Source organism: Phacochoerus africanus, chromosome 8, assembly GCF_016906955.1.
Source record: "Phacochoerus africanus isolate WHEZ1 chromosome 8, ROS_Pafr_v1, whole genome shotgun sequence".
NCBI classification, from domain to species: Eukaryota; Metazoa; Chordata; class Mammalia; order Artiodactyla; family Suidae; genus Phacochoerus; species Phacochoerus africanus.
In genome coordinates this window covers 78,538,756-78,560,513 of record NC_062551.1, presented here as the reverse complement: position 1 = coordinate 78,560,513, position 21,758 = coordinate 78,538,756, and the positions used below count along the sequence as shown (strand labels likewise).

The following is a 21,758-nucleotide window of genomic DNA, read 5'->3' as shown; positions in this document are numbered from 1 at the left end:
CTGGAGCCCCCACCTGTCTTGAGCCTGGGGCTGAAGGTCAGGGGCAGGCTGAGGTAGGCCCTGTTCCTGGGTGCTTGGCACTGAGTCAGTTCCAAAGCAGCCAAACCCTCCTCCAGGCCTCCTACGGGTGCTGGAGTGCACCCATTTCCTGCTGGCGCCCAGGCTGATCCCTGCCTTCTGCTGGCAGGAGTCAGGGCTCCAGGCGGGCCTCCCCTCCTGGACTGGGGGGCCTTCTTTCAGGCGGCCTGGTGCAGGGAGAGAACTGTAGTGGTCAGTCCTCGATGGCCTCCCAAGCTCCCTCCTGAACATCAGGCTTTGCTCCCGCTGCACCCCCCCCTCCCCGTGAAAGCAGACTTGCTAATCTCGGCTCAGAGCCTGGCCAACGTCATGCTGGGTTCTGCGTCTCCATTCAATTCTCACATTACCCCAGGTTTGGGGAAGAGGAAATGGAGGCTCAGAGAGGTGAGGCAGCTTGCCCAAAGTCACACAGGATTTGGCCCCAGGTCTCTCCGATCCCAAGTGCAGTGATTACCCAAGTAGCCTGATGAGACGGAGCCGGCCAGGATGGGGGATGGAGGTGGGGGCTCAAGTTGGCCCCAGGAAAGCCTGAGGGAGCTTGGGACCCAGGCGGAGGCATTCAGCCATTCTCTTTCATGATGCCTTTTCCACATTCACGGAGCTGCAGCTGTGGTCTGAGCTCCGATGGAGCGTGAGCGCTCTTCCTGCCCCTGAGCGCAGTCTAGAGGGCAGGTTTCTTCCTCTCCTCCACCAATGGATCTGGGAGAGGAGCTCCTGGAGGGACCAGAGCCTGGCCTGGGCTGGGGCAGTGCTCCTCAGCACCCCCAGGGCACTTGTGCCCCTGGACTCAGCACCAGCAAGCAGGCTGGTTGGGGTCGGGGCTAAAGTCAGGCTGGGCTGAAGGGGCCAGGGCCCTGTGATGCAGCCTTGGCCACCCAGGTCATGGGCCACCTGCTTCCCCTGTAGACTCCAGAGCTCCTGCCCTGGAACCTGCTGTGGCTCCCCACTCCCCACAGGGCAGAGCCTAAATTCCCCAGTGTGACATTTAAGGGCTATCGCACCCTGGCTGCTGCTCTGGTAAGTTCTACCTCAGGGCCCAGCTGCTTCCGCTCCTCTGTGCCTTTGCAGGCTCTGTTCTCACTGCTGTCACACCCCTCCTCGTGGGCAGTGCCCTCCCGGGCTGTCCCCCTCCCCTGACACTTTGCACAAGCTGCTTACGTGTCCATATCCCCTTCCTCCCGCTCCTTCCCGGACCTCACCCCCTCCTGCCTGTAGTCAGCCCCCCACCTGCACTCCATAGCCTCCTTTCTGCTGCATCACCATCTAGCATTTTCCATAGCTTACTGTTGTTTCGTTGAATGTCTTTCTCCTTCACCAGAATGTCAGCTCCATGAGGGCAGGTGGGGAGATTTTGTCACAGCTGCGTGGCCCCAGTGCCTGGGGCTGCCCGGCACATAGCAGGTGCCCAGGCAGGGCTTGTTAGAGGCAGGGGCTTGGCAGCCTCTGACGGGAGCTCTAAGGCTCCGTGGCCTGGGACAGCCCTCCTCCCCCTGCCCTTTGCAGCCTTGTCTCCCGCGGAGCACGAAGCTGGGCACCCTGGGGGCCATGCAGAAGGCCGGGGCTGGGGGCCGGAGGGCCTCCGACTGCGGCCCCACCCCTCACCGGCCCAGGTGCATCACCAAGTTTGCCCAGGTGGGTGGGGCTGCCCCAGAGGGTGGGCACTGGTGGGCTGTGACTGGGTGGCAGGCCCTCGGTGGGGGAGGAGCTGTGAGTCCAGGACCTATCTCAGTGGCCCTGGCTCTGGAGCACGTGTGCACAGATGGGGTGGTGGCGCCTCAGGGGCTGAGTGGCTTCACCTGGAATGTAGCAGAGCCTGGACTCCCAAGTACGGTGCTGTCACTGTCCACGGCTTACCCTATGGAGAGGGTGTGTGTTTGGAGGGTAAATTGGATGACGGGGCGCAGGAGCCACAGGCCTGACTCCCCTGCCGCCCTCCCACCCCCACCTCACCCCCAAGCAGTACGTGGGCTCCTTTCCCGTGGACGACCTGGACACCCAGGAGCGCGTGTGGCTGGTGCAGCAACAGCTGTGGGCACTGAAGGTAGGGGGGCTGGGGCTGGAGAGGGCACTTCCCTGGTGGGGACCACAGCCTTGGATGTCAGGCTGGGAATCCTGAGACTGCCTGCCCCCCCTTCCGCCCCCCAACTCAGGGAGCTGGAGCAAGTGAGACCCAGGGAGGGGCAGGACCAAAGCCATTCTGAGAGGTGGGCCCTGACCCCACCCGGGCTCCGGGATCCCCTTATGTCCCAGGGCCCCCTTCCCTTGGGCAATTGTGACGTGTGTGTGTGTGTGTGTGTGTGAATGAGCCACAGGGGGTTGATATTGGGTAGGGCATAACATGGCCCAGAGGTTGGTCAGCCAGGAGCCACCCACGCTTCCTCAGGTGCTGCGGGGTTCACTGTGCAGGGCTCAGTCCCCCGGCAGGTGGGGTGGAGTCAGCGGACCAGCCCGTGGGGACCAGCCCTGAAGCTGGGCTGGGCTGGGCAGGGCCTGGGAGGTAATGTCTGCCCCCCACCCACTCTCTCCCACCCAGGACTGTCCCCGACGCCGGGCCGTCATCCTGAAATTCAGCCTCCAGGGCCTCAAGATCTACAGCGGGGAGGGTGAGGTAGGAGCCCGTGTGTGCGCGCGCAGGTGTCCTCCTCCCTTGGGACACACTCGCCCCTGCCCCGTCGCCTCCCCCGCTGCTCTGAGCCTTTGGGGCCCTCTCCCTAAAGACCCTCCCACCATGCAAGCCTGGACAACAGTTTCTCCTCTGTCTTACTCCTTGGGGCCACCTCCTGGCCTGCGCATCAGGACCAACCAGCCCCATGAGGTTCTGGCAGGTCCCCGGGCTTGGCCAGTGGGCTGTGACCAGCCTCTCATGATGGTGGAGCAGGGCCCTGCTCAGTCACTTCTCCTGCCACAAGCCAGTGTTTGATGACCACTGACTGTGTGCCAGACTGTGTGCCCCATGACTCTGGGCGCCACTCACCTAAGACTGTGGTGCAGACATGCCCAGAGCTATTGTGGGGAGCCTGGGGTCAGGGCCTGGGTCACTGGCATGCTGTCTCTCTCACCCCCACCAACAGCCCCATCAGGGGTCCTGTCCCTCCCTAACACTTGTCACAACAAGGCCTCAGAGCTGTAGTCACATGCCCAAGTCACTGGAGGGTGAGTGGCAGAGCCAGAATTAGAACCCTGGTCTCCTGGCTCCAGGGATCAGGCAGGCAAGCCCAGGGCTGGCCACCAGCACCTTTCCCTGTGACCCAGTGGACCATGAATACTCGGCCCTCAGTGCCATAACTTGGGCGTGGTCAGAAGCGGGGAGCGGGGGGGGCCGGGTTCAGGACCCGTGTGAAGGGCAAGGGTTCTGAGGTGCACAGGCCTGGATGGAGGGCAGAGTTCTGCACCCCAGGAGCTGGGTGGCTCTGAAGCTGGGTGGTCAGGCTGGAGAGCAGGCCTGGGAGGCCTGCCAGCAGGTGTGTGGGGCCCACGGGGCAGGCACATGCTGGGCTGGCAGCTGCAGGCCACACGGTGTGTCTGATGGAGGCGGCGCACCTTCTGCCTCCCCAGGTGCTTCTGATGGCCCACGCCCTGCGGCGCATCCTCTACGCCACCTGGTGCCCAGCTGACTGCCAGTTTGCCTTCATGGCCCGAAACCCCCGGAGCCCGGCCAGCAAGCTCTTCTGCCACCTCTTTGTGGGCAGCCAGCCTGGAGAGGTACCCGGGGCCCAGGGCAGGGGCCCAGCACTGAGGCTGGGGCAGGGGTGTACTGTGCCTCAGCGTGGGCTCCAGGGATGGAGGCCCTGGATGGTTTAGCCAAGCCAGCCTGCACCCTCTCCAGGCATGCACCCCTTGCCACCCTGGCTCCTTCTCTGGGTCTTCCCTCTGAGGACTCCCCCAGAAGCAAGTCCGTGGCCTCAACATTCCCCAGGCTTGGAAGTGGGGACCAGGCTGTGTCCTTAGAGATCAGAAGGTCACACTGCCTGGCCTTTGCCCCTGCTGTTCTCTCTGCCTGAACCCCCTTCCCCTTCTCCTCCTGGAAAATTCCATCTTGCCCTTTGGGGCTCAGCCCATGTGTCTGTGACGCCCACCTCTAATCCTCCAGATCAACCCTCCTTTCTGGTCCTGTCATATGAACTGCATTCTGTCATCCATCTGTTCCTAACTACAGTCACTGAATCCTTTGTGTGCAGAGGCTGGGTCCAGGTCTTGAACTGTTCTGGTGCATGGCCTTGTGGGAAGAGTAGGTGGGTAGGTAGATCCCGAAAGGCAAAGCCAGTATCACTACGGTGACAATGGTGCCTAAGCCACTAATTGTTTGGCAAGCAGAGGCTGGATTTGGTTCCATGGAGCAAGCATTTGCTATCAGCCCTGGATTTCTGAGCCCTGTGCCAGCTACTGGAGTGACGGGTGGCTGAGACATGGCCCTTGATCTTCTGGAGCTCATGGTTCCAGCATGTTCCGACTGGATGCTGTGTCTGGCAGATAGAATGTGCTGGACGTAGAGTTGCTGGGCCTCTCCTGGGGTTTTTCTATGGTCCATTTCATTAAAGGGACAGAGGGAGGTGGGGATGAGGAAACTGAGGCACAGAGATGCCATGTTGTGCCCACGGTCACAAAGCAGCTCCTAAGTGACAGAGCCAGGATTGGATCCCAGGTTCTGTGACTTCAGGGCCTAGGCTCTTAACCACTCCTCTAGGAGGGGGCAAGGCACAGGGAGGGGGTAGTAAACCTAGGGGATAGGGGTGCATTTAGACCATGTATTCCCAGCTCGCAGCATGATGCCTGGAACAAAGTAGATGCTCGGTCTTTGTTAAATGAATAAAGGAACCTAGGAGGGGAGGCTACATGGTGGTGGGGTTTTGAGGGATTAGTAGGAGTTTTCCCAGGAAGATAAAGAAGACCATCCCTAACCTAGGGGCTGCATGTACCCCAGGTGAGTGGGTTGATGCCTAGGGAATCCCCCAGGAAACCTCCCCCAGCTGAGCCCGCCTCTCTTCTCCTCTCTAGGTCCAGATCCTGCACTTGCTGCTCTGCCGCTCCTTCCAGCTGGCTTACCTGTTGCAGCACCCTGAGGAGCGGGCCCAGCCTGAGCCCTGCCTGGGGCCTGCAGGGGACGTGGCCCTGAAGCCCCTGTCCGGCCCTGGGGCCCCCTCTGGGCTAGTACGCGAACCCTTCGGCCGTGATCAGCTCTCGCAGAACGTTAATGCGCTGGTCTCCTTCCGGCGGCTGCCAGCAGAGGGCCCCGGGGGCAGTGGGGTACGCAGCTCCCCGCCAGGGCGTGGGCAGTGGACAAGGGAGTTGGGCGCGGGTGAAGGGGCGGTGCTGGACTTCCGCGGGAGGGGCTTGCCCTGGCCTGACACGGGGCTGGGCCTGAGTCTGGCCGCCCCTGTGGGCCCCTCTTGGTGCCCTAGAAGGAGCTGCCGGAGTCCGAAAGCCGTGGGGGCGCCCGCCACGCGCGCCTGGGGAACCCTTACTGCTCGCCCACGCTGGTGCGCAAGAAGGCCATTCGCAGCAAGGTGATCCGCTCCGGGGCCTACCGCGCCTGCACTTACGAGACGCAGCTGCAGCTGTCCGCTCGGGAGGCCTGTGAGTGGCAGGGGCACGTGCGCACCTGTGTGCACTGCGGGAGTCAGAAAGGGTGGCCCTGAGCGCCCGTGGCTGCGGGCCTGCCACTGCGGCTGCCTGTGAGCGCCGGGTCCACGCAAAAGCGGGTGCATCTGGGGCTGCGTGCCCAGCGGCTTGCAGAGGTGATTGTGCAGCCGCGGATGTGCTTCCATGGGCAAGTGGGTGTGAGTGGGTGTGTTCCCCTGTGTGGATGTGTCTTTGGGCCGGGAGAGGGAGGCTTGGTGAAGAGGCAAGCGCGGGGGTGATGAGGTCCGGGTGGGGGTGGGGGGGCTGGGCGCGGGAGGGGACAAGACAGCCTCTCTTCCTCTGACCCCTGGATGGTCTCTGCAGTTCCTGCCGCGTGGGAGGCCTGGCCCCGGGGGCCCGGGGGGCCCTCATGTCTGGTGGAGAGCGAGGGCAGCCTGACAGAGAACATCTGGGCTTTTGCTGGCATCTCCAGGTAGGAAGGATGCTCAGCTCCTTGGGGTGGTCAGAGGAAGAGGCCGTGGGCTCCCCCAGGGCCCTGACATGGGCCCATTCCTGCACTTGAGTGGAGGGCGTCTCACCTCGTGGTATCAGGCCAGGGGCTTCACCACCCAGGGGCTCAGTTTTCCCAAATGTATAGTGGGGATAATAAAAGAGCTTGGATCGCCGCGGGCTGTGGAGAGGATCAAATGAGGTTATTCAGTTAAATCCTTAGGCGCCTGGCCTGTCACAGGTGACAGCTCCCTAAATGCTAGCTCTTTAAAACTCTCTCCCAGGAGTCCCCACTGTGGTACTAATGATCTGGCTTATGTCTGCCGAGGCGGGAGTTTGATCTCTGGCCGGAGCAGTGGGTTAGGGATCCCGCGTTGCTGCAGCTGTGGCGTAGGTTCGGGCTCGGATTCCATCCCTGACCCAGGACCTGCCATATGCCACAGGTGCAGCCGAAAGAGAAAAAACAAAACTCTTCTAACTGGTCTTGTCAACAATTAGGGTCCTCCTTGAAACCGTCTAGAAAATAAGTCTGAAATTTTCCTTTCCTTGAGAGCCCACTTTGGAGAAGGCGCTGTTTTTCCGATGCTCTGGGGCTGATACAACATTGGCCAAGCGGAGGATGGGTCCAGACTAGGGGGCCAGCCTTCAGCCTCTCCCCTCTGTCCGCCTAGGCCCAGTGCCCTCGCCCTGCTGCGGAGAGACGTACTTGGGGCCTTCCTTCTGTGGCCCGAGCCGGGCGCCAATGGCCAGTGGTGCTTGTCGGTGAGGACACAGTGCGGTGTGGTCCCCCACCAGGTCTTTCGAAACCACCTGGGCCGCTACTGCGTGGAGGTAGGAGCTCCTGACCCTGCCCCTCACTCTAGCCACGCCCCTTTCTAACCCCTCATCCCAGTCCCCTATTGGCTCTCTCCGGCCCCACCCCTTATTTAATGCTCCAACCAGCACACTTTAGTTACTGGCCCCTCTGGCCCTGCCCCCACTGGCCTATTGGGTGCCTCACCTCTTTTCTGCTGGCTCCGTCCTAAGGCCCCTCTCTCCAGAGGAGGGTACCTCTAGTAGAGTCCTGAGCTAGGGTCATGCCTCACATTTTTATATAAATCCCAGCTTTCAAAAGTCATGCTTTCCATGCCCAAGTCATGTTTTAGCAGAGAAGGAAACTGGCTCAGAGAAGGTAGAGGCTTGCATAAGTTCACACAGCCACCGAGGCTCCAGGTCTTGGGTCTTAGCCTGATCATGGGTTTCCAGGGATCGAGTGGGCAGCTGGGGCTTTTTTAATGTGCGGCCTTACTGCCACGCTGCGTGCCTCAGTTCTGTCCAGGCTGGAGGTGAGAAAGAGGGAATGGGGTCTGGTTCTACTGCGAGCAGGGTCGTGTCCTCTCTGGGCCTGCATTTCCTCCTCGCTGAGTGGGGCCGGATCCTGTGTGAGGGGGTGAGGGTTAGGGCTAGGTGTGGGGAGGCGGTTGGTGCCCTTGTGAACCAGGGAAAAGGGGGAGCTGAAGCCCCTTTCTCCCCCAGCACCTGCCTGCAGAGTTCCCCAGCCTGGAGGCCCTGGTGGAGCACCATGCTGGGACGGAGCGCAGCTTCTTCTGCTCCCTCGACATGGGCCGCCTGAACCCTAACTATGAGGAGCAGGACTGCGGGCCTGAGGGCAGGCCTCCCCGGACACTCCGGCCCCTTGGCCATGCCAAGTCTGAGGCAGAACTGCAGGGCCTGGGCTAGGAGGCTGGGCCCCAAACCAACAGGCCCTGCCTCAGCCTAGCTCCTGGGCCCCAGCAGGGCGCTCTGCTCTGCCCTCCTTCCACCCCGCTGGGCACCAGTTCCATCCAATCACTCTGCCCCTTGGCCCAGTCTTCCATCACTTCCCTGTCTGTGGGGGGAGCCCTGAGAGTGGGGAGTGCCCGTGGCTTCTCACAGGCCCTGGGGCCTGTCAGGATTGCAGGAGGGGCAGGCAGAGCTCCAGGCTTCCGAGAACTTGCTGGGTGATGGTGACTGCTGGTCCTCCCCGGGCTTCACCTTCATCCTAGTCCTGGAGGGAGGTGTGTGTTCACCATGGAGGCGGAGCCCTCTCCTCAGGACACCAGGCTTCGGGGCCCTGCCTGGGCGTCTCCAGAGAGCCCCTGACCGAGGAAGCCAGATGCATGAGGGAGAGGTGTTCAGGGAGGCAGGAGTGAGTTCTCACTTTGGGCAAAGCCGTGGGGACAGGCCACCCACCCTCTCCGTGAGGGCCACATGGATGACCTGGTGGAGCTTGTGAGCTACATGCAGGCTGACGAAGCGTGGCCCGTTTCCCCTGTCCTTTGAGGTTAAAGGAGTCTTCCCTTGAGTTCTGAAGCATGGGGATTAAGCCAGTTCAGAAAGGACGGGATGGATCAAGAGCCATGCCACCCAAGGCCCACACGCAGATGGACACCTGTGTGCAGAAAGAGACGTGGACCAGCCAACGGGGCAGAAGATCTCAGTGTGTCCATTAGGAAGGCTGGTTTGTCTCCACAGGCTTGAGATTCCTATTTACTTGGAAGGGATGTCCCAGCCTCATCTCCTACCCCACACTCCCAAGAGCCACCAAGAGAGACACACATGCCCCCAGGCTCATTTTCTTTGGCTATTTGACTAGGAGGGGCCAGGAGGGAGCTGCAGGCTTAGAGGGGTGACCAGAGCTCTGCTCCACCCATCCTGTAGGCCAGACTGGGTCTGGCTGCCCAGGCAGCCCATCAATGCTGGCATTTCTCTTATTGTGGCATCTGTCAGGGGCCACTTCACCAGGCCAGCCCCACTGGGGATAGGGCTCAGGGAGGAAGCACCCAAAGGTAGACCTGATGAGGCCCTGCTGGAGGGCATGTGACCTCTGCGGGCAGTGGGGTCCCTCCAGGGAAACAATGCTAAAGCAGTGGCTCTGTGGGGACTGACAGATCTGGGTGCCCCCCTTTTATAAGTAAACTTGATAGACAGACATAAATCTACTACATTGAGTTAGGGAGCAAGTTCACTTTGGATGAACTTGTATTCTTGAGGCAGAGGCCTAGTTATGAGTCTGGGGGCTGCCCTCTCCCCCCACCTGGGAATGGGGTGTGACTGCTCGGTGCCTTGAAAGTGACAGACTTCTGATTCCTGGAAGGAAGAGGACAGCCCCAATGGAATATAAAGAAGGGAGGAGCCTCAGAAGTTCAGGCCCTGTGTTCGCAGCTTACTGTCTCCGGCTCAGGAAATGGTCCAGGCTGGGGCCTTGTCACCTTGTCGCAAGGGATGGGAGGAAGCTCTTTCCACTGGAACCACAGCACTACATGCAAAGGGGGACTCGGGGCTCATTTATGGGCATTGCTACCAGAACCCCTCTCCTCCCTTGGGCAAAGCCCTGGTCCCTCGTGGGAGGCCCTGGCCTCGCATCTCCCTGGCAGGGAGAGGGGTTTGGTGACGTGGTGCCAGGATTTTACGGTACCGGAGTCTCCAACATTTAAGAAGTCCTGATAGCCGGTCTTGCCTCTATGAGGGATGGGTTTTGTTGCACAAGTTATCTGTGTGGACAGGGTATCAGGAATGCCGCCAAAGTATTTTAACATTGCTTCACACAGCATTTGTGGATCACGTGATACAAATAGCACAAAGTTTTTGACCCACATGTGCAGATGCCACAATGTCTTAACTACAGACCACAGTTTTCTCTTTGTTCCAACCAGTGCCACCTGGGTAGCCCAGCTTTCCTTCCTGCGTGGACGTGAAACAAATAAAATGCATTTCTTCGGATGGTCTAGTACAGAATTTTCCTTTGAAAGGCAAGGTCTTTGTCCAGTTGCGTGCTGTGCTTTTGTTTGTCAACCATACCTTCCGCTGGTGCTAAATGATGAACCAGACAGAGATTCTCTCCTCAGGAGATCAGGTTGTCTTGACGGAATTGGGTAGATAGATCCAAATAATGATTCTCCTGCTTAAAAGCTTCAGTGGGTATTTCCTCCAGGAACAAGATGCGAGTCCTTATGTTCTGGCCACTTGGGTTTTCCTTCTGCTCCTGCAACATGCCACAGGGCCTTTGCACAGCCTGGACAGGCCCCCTTGTTCTCTTCTCCCTTTACCTGGTTAACTCAACTTTACCACCCTGACCGTCCCAGCCCCCTGCCAGAACGGGGTAAGGTTTCCTGGCTAGACATTCCACAGAACTGTCCTTTAGTTATTACTCTTTTATTTATGGGAGGATTTTTTTGTTGATAGGATATTTGTCAGCCTCCCTGGCTAGACTATGGGCACTGGGAGTGCAGGGGTTGGGCTGTCTCCCAGCATCTATCAGCAAGCCTGGCACGCAGATGACAGTGCAAAGGGGAGCCTAAGGGAGGCATGAAGACCGCTCTTCTGGCTGGAGGGACATATGCTGAGCAGGGTGGGAGGGGGAGGTGGGTGGTGATAAGCCAGGCAGCCTCTACAGGCAAAAAACTTTGGCTCGCAAAATTATTTAAATTTTTTTTATTAGAGTTGACTTACAATGTTGTTTTATTTCTTAGTCTTGAGTCTTAAAAATGAGGGGCAGCAATAGAAGGACGCTTTGCTCTGTCCCGGTGGGCTGTGATAGGCTCTGGGGTAGCCTTCCCGAGTCAATTCCGGGATATGGATAAAGGGAAGCAAGGCCCTTGCTGCCTTTCTCGATAGCTCTTTAACCGCGTGAGGCCGCTTCTCCGGCATCTCTCTCCGAGATGGAGTCAAGCTTGGCTTCTCCGTCGTAGCTGGGCCACTTCAGGCAAGCTGCTTAGCTTCTGTAAACAGGAGCTGTGAGGCCTGGAGAAGAGAATGGCTATGCAGTGCCTGGCACCAAATCACGAGACCCTCGGGCAAAGCCATCGCCTGTCCTCCCCAACTGCCGCCCCAGCGCGACGGTCTACGGTCTAGACCCTCCCCCGGCGGACTCCGCACAGAGAACGCCAGGACGTTCCCGACCCGAGGGCTGTGACGCCACGGGCGTTGCCCGGCAACCGCGAACGCCGAGGCGGTGTGCGCGCAAGCGGGCGGCTGGGGAGGCTCCGGGGGCTCGGGTCCTGCGGCGGCGCCTGCAGCGCGGATCCCCCACAGCCCCCGCCCGGGCCGGGCCTCAGGGACGGGCGAGCCCGGGCGCGGGGGGAGGCCGCGGTCCCGGTTCGGGTCCTGCGACTCCCCCGCCGCCCGCTTCTTCCTCTCGAGGGCGCCCCGGGAGCAGTCCGATCCCCACGCTACCGCGGCCCCGCCCCCGCTACGAGGCCCCGCCTCCGCGTCGGGTGCTGGCCCCGCCCCCTGGCCCGGGCGGCCGGGGGTCCTCCGTCTCGTTGTGGTGTGTCCAGGCCGCTGCGTCCACGTTGGGCCGCATCCCGGGGACCCCCGCCGCGGCGCCATGGCCTCAGAGTCGGTGAAGGTAGTGGTGCGCTGCCGCCCCATGAACCAGCGGGAGCGGGAGCTGAACTGCCAGCCCGTAGTGACGGTGGACTGCGCACGCGGCCAGTGCTTCATCCAGAACCCAGGTGCCGTCGACCAGCCTCCCAAGCAGTTCACCTTCGATGGCGCCTACTACATGGACCACTTTACCGAGCAGATTTACAACGAGATCGCCTACCCGCTGGTGGAGGTGAGGGCGCCCAAGAGGCCACTTCCAAGGACCCCACTGGGCAGGACCTGGGGCCGCTCTCAGAGGTCCTGAGGGACAGCCCTGCCTCCAAGCCAGGCGGGAAGGCACTTCTGGAGGGCCACAGGTGGACAGCAACAGGTTGGTCTGCAGAGTTTTGTCCAGGCAGGAGACAGCTGGAACTTGCCTACAATGTCTGTCTAGGTCTCCACCGCCCCCCCTGCCAAGGCTGGTCCTCACCCCCATCCTTCCAGCCCCCCCCCACAAGAACTCCAGCCCCCAAGACCCTTGCCCTTCACCCTCACCTGAGAGCTTCAGGAATCCTCTCAAAGCTCTAGCCGCTTCCCCCAGCCGCTTCCTCTTCTCCTAAGAGCCTCAGGTCATCTCCTTCCCCCTCCTCCTTCCCCCCTGTCTCCCCCCCTCCTCTTCTTACCCCCTCCCAGACCGTGGTTTCTACTTTCTCCCCTCAGCATCCAGAATCCTCTCCCCCACCCTCCCTCCAGCCTCCTGAAAGGCCTGCCAGGTACAAACCTAGTTCTCTGCTGCTGCAGAGAAGTCTGCTGGCCTGGCCGTGGTCTCAGAGGAGTGGAAACCCTTTATCTTTGGTCTGACTTACCTTCCTCTTTGGGGGTTGAAGAACAGGGAGGCAGGAAGTTTCTGCCCCTTTACTGCTTTTCTTCTCGCTCTCACACTAGGGAGCTCATTGGAGCTTCTTGACAGGGAGGCTCATGTTTCACAGATGGGGATGCCCAGGCCCAGAGGGAGGAGACTGCAGGCTCCCCTGGTGAGTTTCCATGGGGGGGGGGGGGGAGCTGGAGCTACACTTGGTGTCTCCTGGCCAAGGCTCTCTGCTGTGGTCCACCATCTCCCCAGCTGTCCAGCAAATCCCTCGTTAAGGGAGATGTCACAGGTTGTTCCAGGAAAAAAGGAAGTTTGGGAAGTGCTCTGTATGCTCCCTCCCTCACTTGAAGCTGTGAGTTAGGCTCCCCCACGCTCTGGGGAGTCTTGCAGTGAAGAAGCTCCTTTGACGTAGTTAACCCAGCATTTCCAAAATGGAACCATGGAACCTTTTCTATTTTGGTTGGCAGGCCAGTTAACCTCCTTCTCCTTTGGCTGCCTCATCTCTTCTGCCAAGACAGTCAAAACTCCTTGTGAGAAGTTCCCACTGTGGCATAATGGGATTAACAGTGTCTCTGCAGCAGTAGGGACATGGGTTTGATCTCCAGCCCAGCACAATGGGTTGAGGATCTGGTGTTGCCACAGCTGTGGCTTGGTCACAACTCAAGCTCAAATGCAATCTCTGGCCAGGGAAATCCATATGCTGTGGGCTGGCCAAAAAGGAAAAACAAAACAAAACAAACCCTTGTTTTGAAGGGTTGGGGTGTTCTGGAGCGCAGAGCTCCCCAGTGGGTTTGGTGTGACTGGACATGATGCCCAGGGGAAGAGGGCAGCCCTCCCCAGGGGGTAGCCAGGCTGTCCTGCCATCCTGGACTCCCAGGCTGGAAGGGACCAGAATGGGTTGTAGGGTCCAGCCCCTCCCCCTGCACTGGATCCTTGAATGTCCACCCAGGGTCAGGAGCTCACCTGCCCCAGAGCCACCCCTTCCGCCTTTGCTCCTAGAAGACTGTTCTGGAGTCAGAGTCTGCCTCCAGGACGCTTTCAGCCACCTGCCCTGGCTCTGTCCCTGGAGAGAACACCTCAGCCCTCGGAGACTGGCAGATTCCAAGACTGAGGTCTCTAGGGCCTCAGCCTTGCTCACGGGTCCCCTCCTCATCCTGGAAATAATTCCCTTGAGCAAGCCTTCCTTGTCAGTGTCTCTAGGAAGCCCCAGCGCAGAGGGGGAGACACTAAGGAGACAGCAGCTGCCTCAGATTGTTCCTCCAGCTCTCATTCTATCCCAAGTTCGCTGCGACAGGGGATTCTCTGTCAGACCCCTGCCTCTGGACATCCCACAGAGCCTCAAACTCAGCACAACGTATGATCATTTTCATTCATTCATTCATTCGTTCGTTCAGCTAGCACAGCGCATCTCCACACAAGGCCCCATCCTAGGCGTGGGGAGCTGCCTTCAGGAAGTTCATGGTCAGGGGCAGGGGCAGCTAAGCTAGTAGCTACAATCCAGGGGGATAAGTGGGAGAAGCCCTGGGACTTTGGCAGCATAGAGAAGGCTCGCAAACCTGGGCATGGAGGGGTTGGGAAGGCAAGGAGGCCTTCTTGGAAGTGGTGAGGTCTAAGCTGAGACCAGAAGGATGAGAGGAGTCAGCAGAGGAAGGAGAGGAATGGGCCTTTCAGGTGGAGAGCAGCATGTAGCATTCGATCTTTGTCGGACTCTGTGGGCATCTGTAGAGCTGGCGTCATCACTCCTGATGAGGAGACTCAGGCCTCAAGTGTCACGGAATGAGTTAGGGGTGGTTTTGGTTCCCAGCGCACCGCCAGATCCCTGTGCTCCATCCTGCTGCCTCCCATTAAATGAGCAGCTTGCGAAGCATCTGCAAAGCACAGCTCAGCAGCTCTGAGCCAGGAGCAGCTGTGTGTCTGTGCTGCTGGGCCCTGACCACCCCCAGGGGGCCTCCCTCCCAGGCCCTCTGCTTCGGGTCCACAAAGCCCCCAGCTCTTCCGATTGCCCCTTCCTGCCCTCTCCATTCCTTCTCTACCCCTCAAATCCAGGCTCTGTTCCTGATCTTCTCTGTCACTGGGTGACCTCTTCCATTCTTCTGGGTGCTGTCCACCCCAGACCCACCTTTCCGCCATCGAAGCATGTCCTAACCTGAGCTCCTCACCTCTGTGGCCTTCGAGTTGCCTCTGATGACCCACCGCCCAGCTCACCCCGGGGCCAGGTACTGTGGCTCCTACCAGGACCAGACCGAGCATGGGCCTGATTTCCAGAGACGTTGATGTGGTTGGTAGGAGCCACAGAGTTTGGCCTCTGGATGGAACACAGAGCTGTTCATCTGGCAGAGGACATGAGCCAACTTAACACAGATGCTGTTATTTCAATTTCAGTAGTTATGCATTGATTTTATGTGAAATCGAAGAAATATTTAGCACATGCAACTTGCAATGCAGCTTCACGGGAATTATTGCTGAGGAGGACACCAAGTCAAAAAGAGAGTTCTTTAGCAGTTTGATTTCATGAAAGTCATTTAGTAAATAATAGTACAGGGGACGTGGCAGGACCTGGGGTGACAGAGGGGCTGACATTTAGGACCTGCTCCCTGTGTGCGCATGTCCACGACGGGTCAGGAGTTATCAGTTGTGGGTGAAGCGTTTTTTTGTTGTTATGGTTTGGTTTGGTTTGCTTTTTAGGGCCACACCTGCAGCATATGGAAGTTCCCAGGCTAGGGGTCTAATCCGAGCTGTAGCCGCCAGCCTACACCCTAGCCACATCCACGCAGGATCCGAGCCGCATCTTCAACCAACACCACAGCTCACGGTAACGCCGGATCCTTAGCCTACTGAGCAAGGCCAGGGATCGAACCCACAACCTCATGGTTCCTAGTTGGATTCATTTCCACTGTGCCATGACAGGAACTCCTCCAATGTAAATGTAACATGAGCTACAAACATAAATTTAAACTTTTCTAGTAGCCACATTTTAAAAAGTGAAGGGAAACAGGTGAAATTAATTTTAATGATACATTGCATTTAATCCAATAGTATCCAAAATATCATTTCAGTAAAACATAATAATGGTTATTATCATGGCATAATAGCTGTTAGGGAGATATTTTACATTCTTCATACAAAGTCTTCATATTTGGGTATGTGTTTCACACAGCACGTCTCAAAACAGGTGCTGAGTGTCAACAGCTCAAATGAGACCCCCCCAATTTTTTTTTTTTCAAATTTTTGGCCACCGTCGTGGCAAATGGAGTTCCTAGGCCAGGGATCAGATCTGAACCACAGTTGTGACCTCTGCTGCAGCTGCTGCAGTGCTGATCCTTTAACCCACTGTGCCACCCAGACCAGGGATCGAACTTGCGTCCTGGTGCTGCAGAGACCCTGAAGATCTCATTGTGCCACAGCAGAAACTCCTAAAGTTATGTTATGTTTAATGGGAGAATATTTTACACGGCTTCAGTTTTTAAATGTAAATGAATTAAACTAATTGCAGTTCCTCAGATGTAGCAGGCACACTTTGAGTGGGGCTGGCAGCAGCCCTCCTGGACGGTGCATATAAAATATTTGTCTTTAGGTAGAATCCCTGCTTCAGTCTAGGTGACACTGATAGTCCAAGCACTGCACTGTGTTGTCCCTGGGGCTCCGGGTGCCCCGGCCTCTGAGGCTTCTGGTTGGGCGGGTCTGCCAGCGCCTCCCCCCACTGCAGGGGGCCATCCCAGGCGCAGCACTTGGCTCCCTGAGGAGCTGCAGGAACCACCCCCGCCTTATCAGGCTTTCCTCAGATAAGGGAGACGTGCCTGCCCAGTTCTGCCCAGAAAATGAGGCCTGTCCCTCAAAGAAGCCTGGATCATGACTTCCGGTCTTTCCCTGGGGACCCTGAACCCCACGTGGGTCTGCAGGATGGGTCTTTGCCGTGGGACCAGGTGCAAATGCCACGTGAGCCCTTGGGGCCTAGGCACAGCTCTCTGGGCCCATGTGCTGACACCGGATCCCCCCTCCCCCATGCTAAGTTCTAGAATCTGTGGGCTCATGATCTGGGTGAGGGCAGGCAGCTGGGGTGTCGGCCTTGTTCAGGGCTCTGTCCCCAGCCAGAGCACAGTGCTCTGGAAGGAAACACGGCATCAGGGAAGCCTTGGGGCTGCCTCCCGCTTCTCCCCAGCCTCGTCTCCATCCCATGCTCCCCAGCTCCACCTGCTCCCAGCCTCTCACCTGTCCGAGTCTTGGCTCAAGCTGTCCCCCAGCCTGGAATACCTTCCTCCTCCTGTCACCTGTCAAAGTCCAGGCCACGCTTTCAGCCCCCTCATTCTCCTCTGCCTGCCCAGAAGCCGTGCCTGGGCTCTTCCAGCACCTTCCATTTCCCCTCTGTGCACTCCCTCTCCCTGCCATCCTGAACTTCTGTCTTTACCTCCACCTCCACCTCGTCTGAGAATCACGCTATACGTCCATCTCCCCCATGTTCCAGGCAGACATTTAGGGAGCACCCACCTCCATGTGCCAGCACTTCTCATGCCCCCGCACAGAATAACTCTCCACAACATCCTCGGAGGAGGTGCCGTTCTTACCCTTTGTTACAGGTGAGGAAGCTGAGACTCCAGGTGCCTGGGTGAGAACAGGCCAAGGGCACACAGTTAGTAAAGGGTGGTGGCCAGGCTCTTCTTCCCTGGGGACAGTGTCCTGCCCCACCAGCCGGTGACCTCCTCGAGGACAGAGCTGTGCCTTCTTCATCCCTACGCTGTCCACCCCCAGCCCAGGGCCATCGTGGTGCGAGAGCCAGGGAGGGGCCCTGAGTCTGTGAGTCAGGGGGCAGCCCTGCAGCCCCGGCCCGGCTGGACTTGGCCAGCTGAGCACGAGGGCTGTGCTCCTCCCATTCAGGGTGTCACCGAGGGCTACAATGGCACCATCTTTGCCTATGGCCAGACGGGCAGCGGGAAGTCCTTCACCATGCAGGGCCTGCCAGACCCACCCTGCCAGAGAGGCATCATCCCCAGGGCCTTCGAGCACGTTTTTGAGAGCGTCCAGGTATGGAACTTGGGGGCGGAAGGGGCAGGGCTGATGCTTGGGGCTGGAGGGCTCCTCGGGTGTTGCCATGAGTGGTCCCAAAGCACTTCTGACCTGGGCATCATTGCCCTTGGGATGCAGGTAGAGGCAGCCTTGACAGAGCGCAGATGAGCAGGGGCAGGCATTTGGCTGGTGAAAAGACAGACGGTGGGGAAGAACTTAAGAACTGAGACAGTCCTGACCGTCGATTCCAGGTTTTTCTCCTGGGTGGTAACACTTCATTTAACATTTCACAAGGATACGATGACCCAGAGCACTGGCTCAATAAATGGTTGTACCATCGTAGCCTCCCTTTTTATTTTATTTATTTCTTTTTTTAGGGCCGCAGGTGTGGCATGTGGAGATTCTCAGGCTAGGGGTCGAATCGGAGCTGTAGCTGCCGGCCTACACCAGAGCCACAGCCACCATCACAGCCACAGCCACCATAGCTTCCTTTTTAATTGAGCAGTTACTACAGATCAAGCAAGCATTGTGCAAAGCCTTTTGCATAATTATCTTACTACTGCCCTGGCCCGGGAGGTGGCTCTTATCCTCACTTATGAGATAGGGAAGCCAAGCCTTGGGGCCTTTATGGGCTGGGTCCAGACCAGTTATCCCAGCATCCAGGCTGCAGGTGAGATGTGCCCTGGTGAATTTTTGGTGAAAGCGCAGAGATTCCTGCATCTGGGAAATGGCAGAGCAGGGGAGAGTCAGCTGCAGAGCCCACTCTACTCCCCCTGGGACTCATTTTGATGACCCACAAAATTCAAGCCACTGGAAGGGCTGCTGAGGATCAGCCCAGGGCCAGTGCTTGGTCCGGTCCTTACCTGTGGCCTCAGTTTCTCTACCTGAACGATGGGGAAGCCTCGCCTATTTCCTTTCCCGTGAGTCTGAGAGAGAGAGTAGGAGTCTATAGGAGTCCGAGGCAACTCGGAGAAGCTTGAAGGCCCAGGGGGCTGGAGAGGAGGGGAGAGCTTGCCAGGTGGGCGGGGCCCAGTAGGGTTGGGGACGCCACCTGCTGCGATGTCCTTCCGTGATGTCCAGGCCGTGGGGGCTGAGGTGGCTCTGCCCTGCCTGTCCACTCCCTGCAGTGTGCAGAGAATACCAAGTTTCTGGTGCGGGCCTCCTACCTGGAGATCTACAATGAAGATGTCCATGACCTGCTGGGCGCTGACACCAAGCAGAAGCTAGAGGTGGGTGCAGCCCTGGCATGGGCGGTGGGTGCTGCTGGAGGGGGAGGTCGCCCTCAGGGGCTGCTCCCTCAGGAATATGTGGAACATATCCTGCAGGCATAGGTGCTGGTTCAGACTAGCATGGGACGTCTTGCACTTGAATTCTGGCGTATTCTCAGGGTCTCTGATGCAGGGGAGGGCCTGTGGCCACCACACAGAGGGAGGCTGGGCCTTACCTGGGGCAATGCCATTTATATGTATTGAAATAGATGGAGTTGGGTGATAGATTTCATTTGAAAAAAGGGTTCCATTGGAGTTGCCATTGTGGTTCAGCAGGTTCAGACCCTGACATAGTAGTATCCATGAGGATGCGGGTTCGATTCCTGGCCTTGCTCAGTGGGTTAAGGATCCGGCATTGCTATGGCTGTGGTATAGGCCAGCAGCTGCAGCTCTGATTTGACCCCTAGCCTGGGAGCCTCCACATGCCGCAGATGCAGCCCTAAAAAGGAAAAAAAAAGGAAAAACGGGTTCGATTTCTAAAAAAATTTTAAAAATGCTAAGGGCCTTTCAAGCTAAAAGGAAGGTAGTTGTGATGATAATTTATTGAGCACTTACTGTTTACTGACTGCTTTAATTATCCCGTTTGATGCACCCAGTCACTTTGTTAGGTGGATACACAGTGTCCCTACTATGGGAAAGTAGAGCGAGTGTTTCCTAAGCCGAAATGGTTTAAAGGGAGGAGTATCTCTTGTTTTTCCAAAATCGTGTTTCCACTTTGCTTTTATGTAAGACCAACACTAGCATGGTAATAGGTTTGTTTTTTTTTTTTGTCTTTTGTTTTAAAGTGAAAGTCCCCTTCTATTTCTTTCTGACTTGAACTTTCTGACAGTAGGGGATAACTGTATTGACATCCCCAGCTCGGTAGTGTGGAAAGGGAGGTTTAGACAGGTTAATTAACTTGCCCAAGCTTCACCAGCAGTAAGCTGGCCAAAGCTGGAGTTGAACCCAGGTCTGTCTGACATCAAGGTCCTGCATCTCAAATGTCCCATCCATTTTACTGATGCAGTGGGCTCCGATTCTGCGACTTGGTCCCCCGCTGAAAGGGATCTGGTGTGGGGGAGCCCAGAGACCGATGAGAACACGTCATAAGGTTGCTGTGAGGACTGGAGGGGGTGATGAGGGTGAGTCACTTATCAGAGGGCTGGCGGCTCAAGTGTGAGCTCTTTCTGCCACTGGGATTCCGCAGAAGGACAGGGACTGCGACTCTGGGGTTGCAAAGTAGATTCATGACAGAAAATGCTAGGGCTGGCCCAGCTGGTCACTGAGCATTGCACCTATTTCATGCATTATCCTGAGTTTCTGAAAGGCTGGAATCATTATGAAAGAACATCATTTCCCAGCCAGGGGAAGCAAGATTAGATGCTTTGAGGGGGTCAATCAGGATGAGCAAGGAGTTCCCATTGTGGCTCAGTGATAACAAGCCCGACTGGTATCCATGAGGATGTGGGTTTGATTTTCTGGCCTCAATCAGCGGGTTAAAGCATCCGGTGTTGCTATGAGCTGTGGTGCTGGTCCCAGAGGCAGCTTGGACCTCCTGCGTTGCTGTGGCTGTGGCATAGGCTGGCAGCTGCAGCTCGGATTTGACCCCTAGCCTGGGAACTTCTATATGTTGCAGGCTTGGCCCTTAAAAAAAAAAAAAAGAGCAGAACATGGCTGACCCTGAGCCCTGTGGGGTCAAGTGACCTTCCAGGAGTGCCAGTTGGTGAAAAGGCTAGACCAGGTCTGGGACCCTTGGGCCTTTACCTGAGTGTGAGGTCTGGCTCTGTCTCCTATCTGGACTCTTTAAATGCTGGGTGGGCCCAGGCAAGTCCAAAGAGGAGTCCAGCGAGGGGATGCTGACCCAGATCGGATGGCTGCCCCAAATTCTGGTGCTTCTTTTTTTTTTGTCTTTTTTTGCTATTTCTTTGGGCCGCTCCCGCGGCATATGGAGGTTCCCAGGCTAGGGGTCGAATCGGAGCTGTAGCCAATGGCCTACGCCAGAGCCACAGCAACGCGGGATCCGAGCCACGTCTGCAACCTACACCACAGCTCACGGCAACGCCGGATCGTTAACCCACTGAGCAAGACCAGGGACCAAACCTGCAACCTCATGGTTCCTAGTCGGATTCGCTAACCACTGCGCCACAACGGGAACTCCTGGTGCTTCTTATATGAACAAGCGACCAATGGACTCCCTGCTCCCTGACCCAAAAGGTCCACACCCAGCAGTGGAGGCCACTCTACCTCCGTCAGTGTCAGAGTGCCCAAGCTGAGGGAATGCCAATCACGAATGAGCATCAGTCCTGGGAGGTTGCTATGGAGATTTGCGTTCTGCAGATGAGAAAAGGAGACTGGGAAAGAGGAGGTGACTTGCCTGAGGCCACTGGGTTAGGAAGCCACAGAGTCAGGATTGGACATTGTCCGTGGCACAAACTGCCTACATCTCCCCAAGGGCACAGGCCTTGACAGCCACGGGGAGGGGGCACAACCAGATAAAGGGGCTGCGGCTGACTCCTCCCAGGCCTCTGGATCCTCACTGATCTCTAGGTTGGACAGCATGTTGGGATGACCTGGTTTATGCCCCACCGCCATCCACGTGGGGCAGGGCCATTTCCCTGCTCAGCTCCAGAGCCCCTCACCTGCCCCCAGGTCCCCTACTTGTCCTGGCTTCATTTGGAGAGATTGTAAATTTCCCATTGTATGGCCCAGTGGAACACATGCGACCCCAGGGAGCAGCTGTTTTGCTTTGTTTTCTTCTCTTTTTTATGGGGCCACACCTGTGGCAAATGGAGGTTCCCAGGCTAGGGGTCGAATCAGAGCTGAAGCTGCCACAGCAACATGGGATCCGAGTCGCATCTGCAACTTACACCACAGCTCATGGCAACGCTGGATCCTTAACCCACTGAGTGAGGCCAGGGATCCAACCCACATCTTCATGCATACCAATCAGGTTCATTACTGCTGAGCCACAGCGGAAACTCCAGAGCAGCAATTTTGAAAAAACTTGTTTGTACTGGTCATATGGTAGGAAAAAAATCCCTAAAAATCTGAGGCAGAAAGGCCCTTAGGGAGCTTCTAAGTCCAGTCTTTTCGTGGTGCAGATGAGGAAACTGAGTCCCAGGGAGGGGAAGGGACTTGGCCAAGGTCACACAGCAAATGGCTAGTAA

The 21,758-nt window shown here is 57.6% G+C and overlaps 2 protein-coding genes across 2 annotated transcripts in view; both read left to right on the top strand.

The window, feature by feature from the left end:
• Window positions 1-1,567: 1,567 nt before the first annotated feature.
• On the top strand, window positions 1,568-9,858 carry SH2D5 (SH2 domain containing 5). Its single transcript, XM_047790733.1, has 9 exons — window positions 1,568-1,710; window positions 2,039-2,119; window positions 2,612-2,686; window positions 3,634-3,780; window positions 5,074-5,322; window positions 5,478-5,652; window positions 6,022-6,130; window positions 6,819-6,978; window positions 7,663-9,858. Exons 1-9 carry the CDS (start codon window positions 1,624-1,626, stop codon window positions 7,864-7,866), a joined length of 1,287 nt encoding a protein of 428 aa, XP_047646689.1. The 5' UTR covers window positions 1,568-1,623; the 3' UTR covers window positions 7,867-9,858.
• A 1,269-nt stretch (window positions 9,859-11,127) lies between these two features.
• Window positions 11,128-21,758, top strand: part of KIF17 (kinesin family member 17) — a 54,845-nt gene continuing 44,214 nt past the window's right edge. Inside the window, exons 1-3 of the mRNA XM_047792752.1 lie at window positions 11,128-11,725; window positions 17,216-17,362; window positions 18,472-18,573. Coding sequence (XP_047648708.1) covers window positions 11,495-11,725; window positions 17,216-17,362; window positions 18,472-18,573 — 480 coding nt within the window. The 5' untranslated portion in view covers window positions 11,128-11,494. The remainder of the gene's footprint in view (window positions 11,726-17,215; window positions 17,363-18,471; window positions 18,574-21,758) is intronic.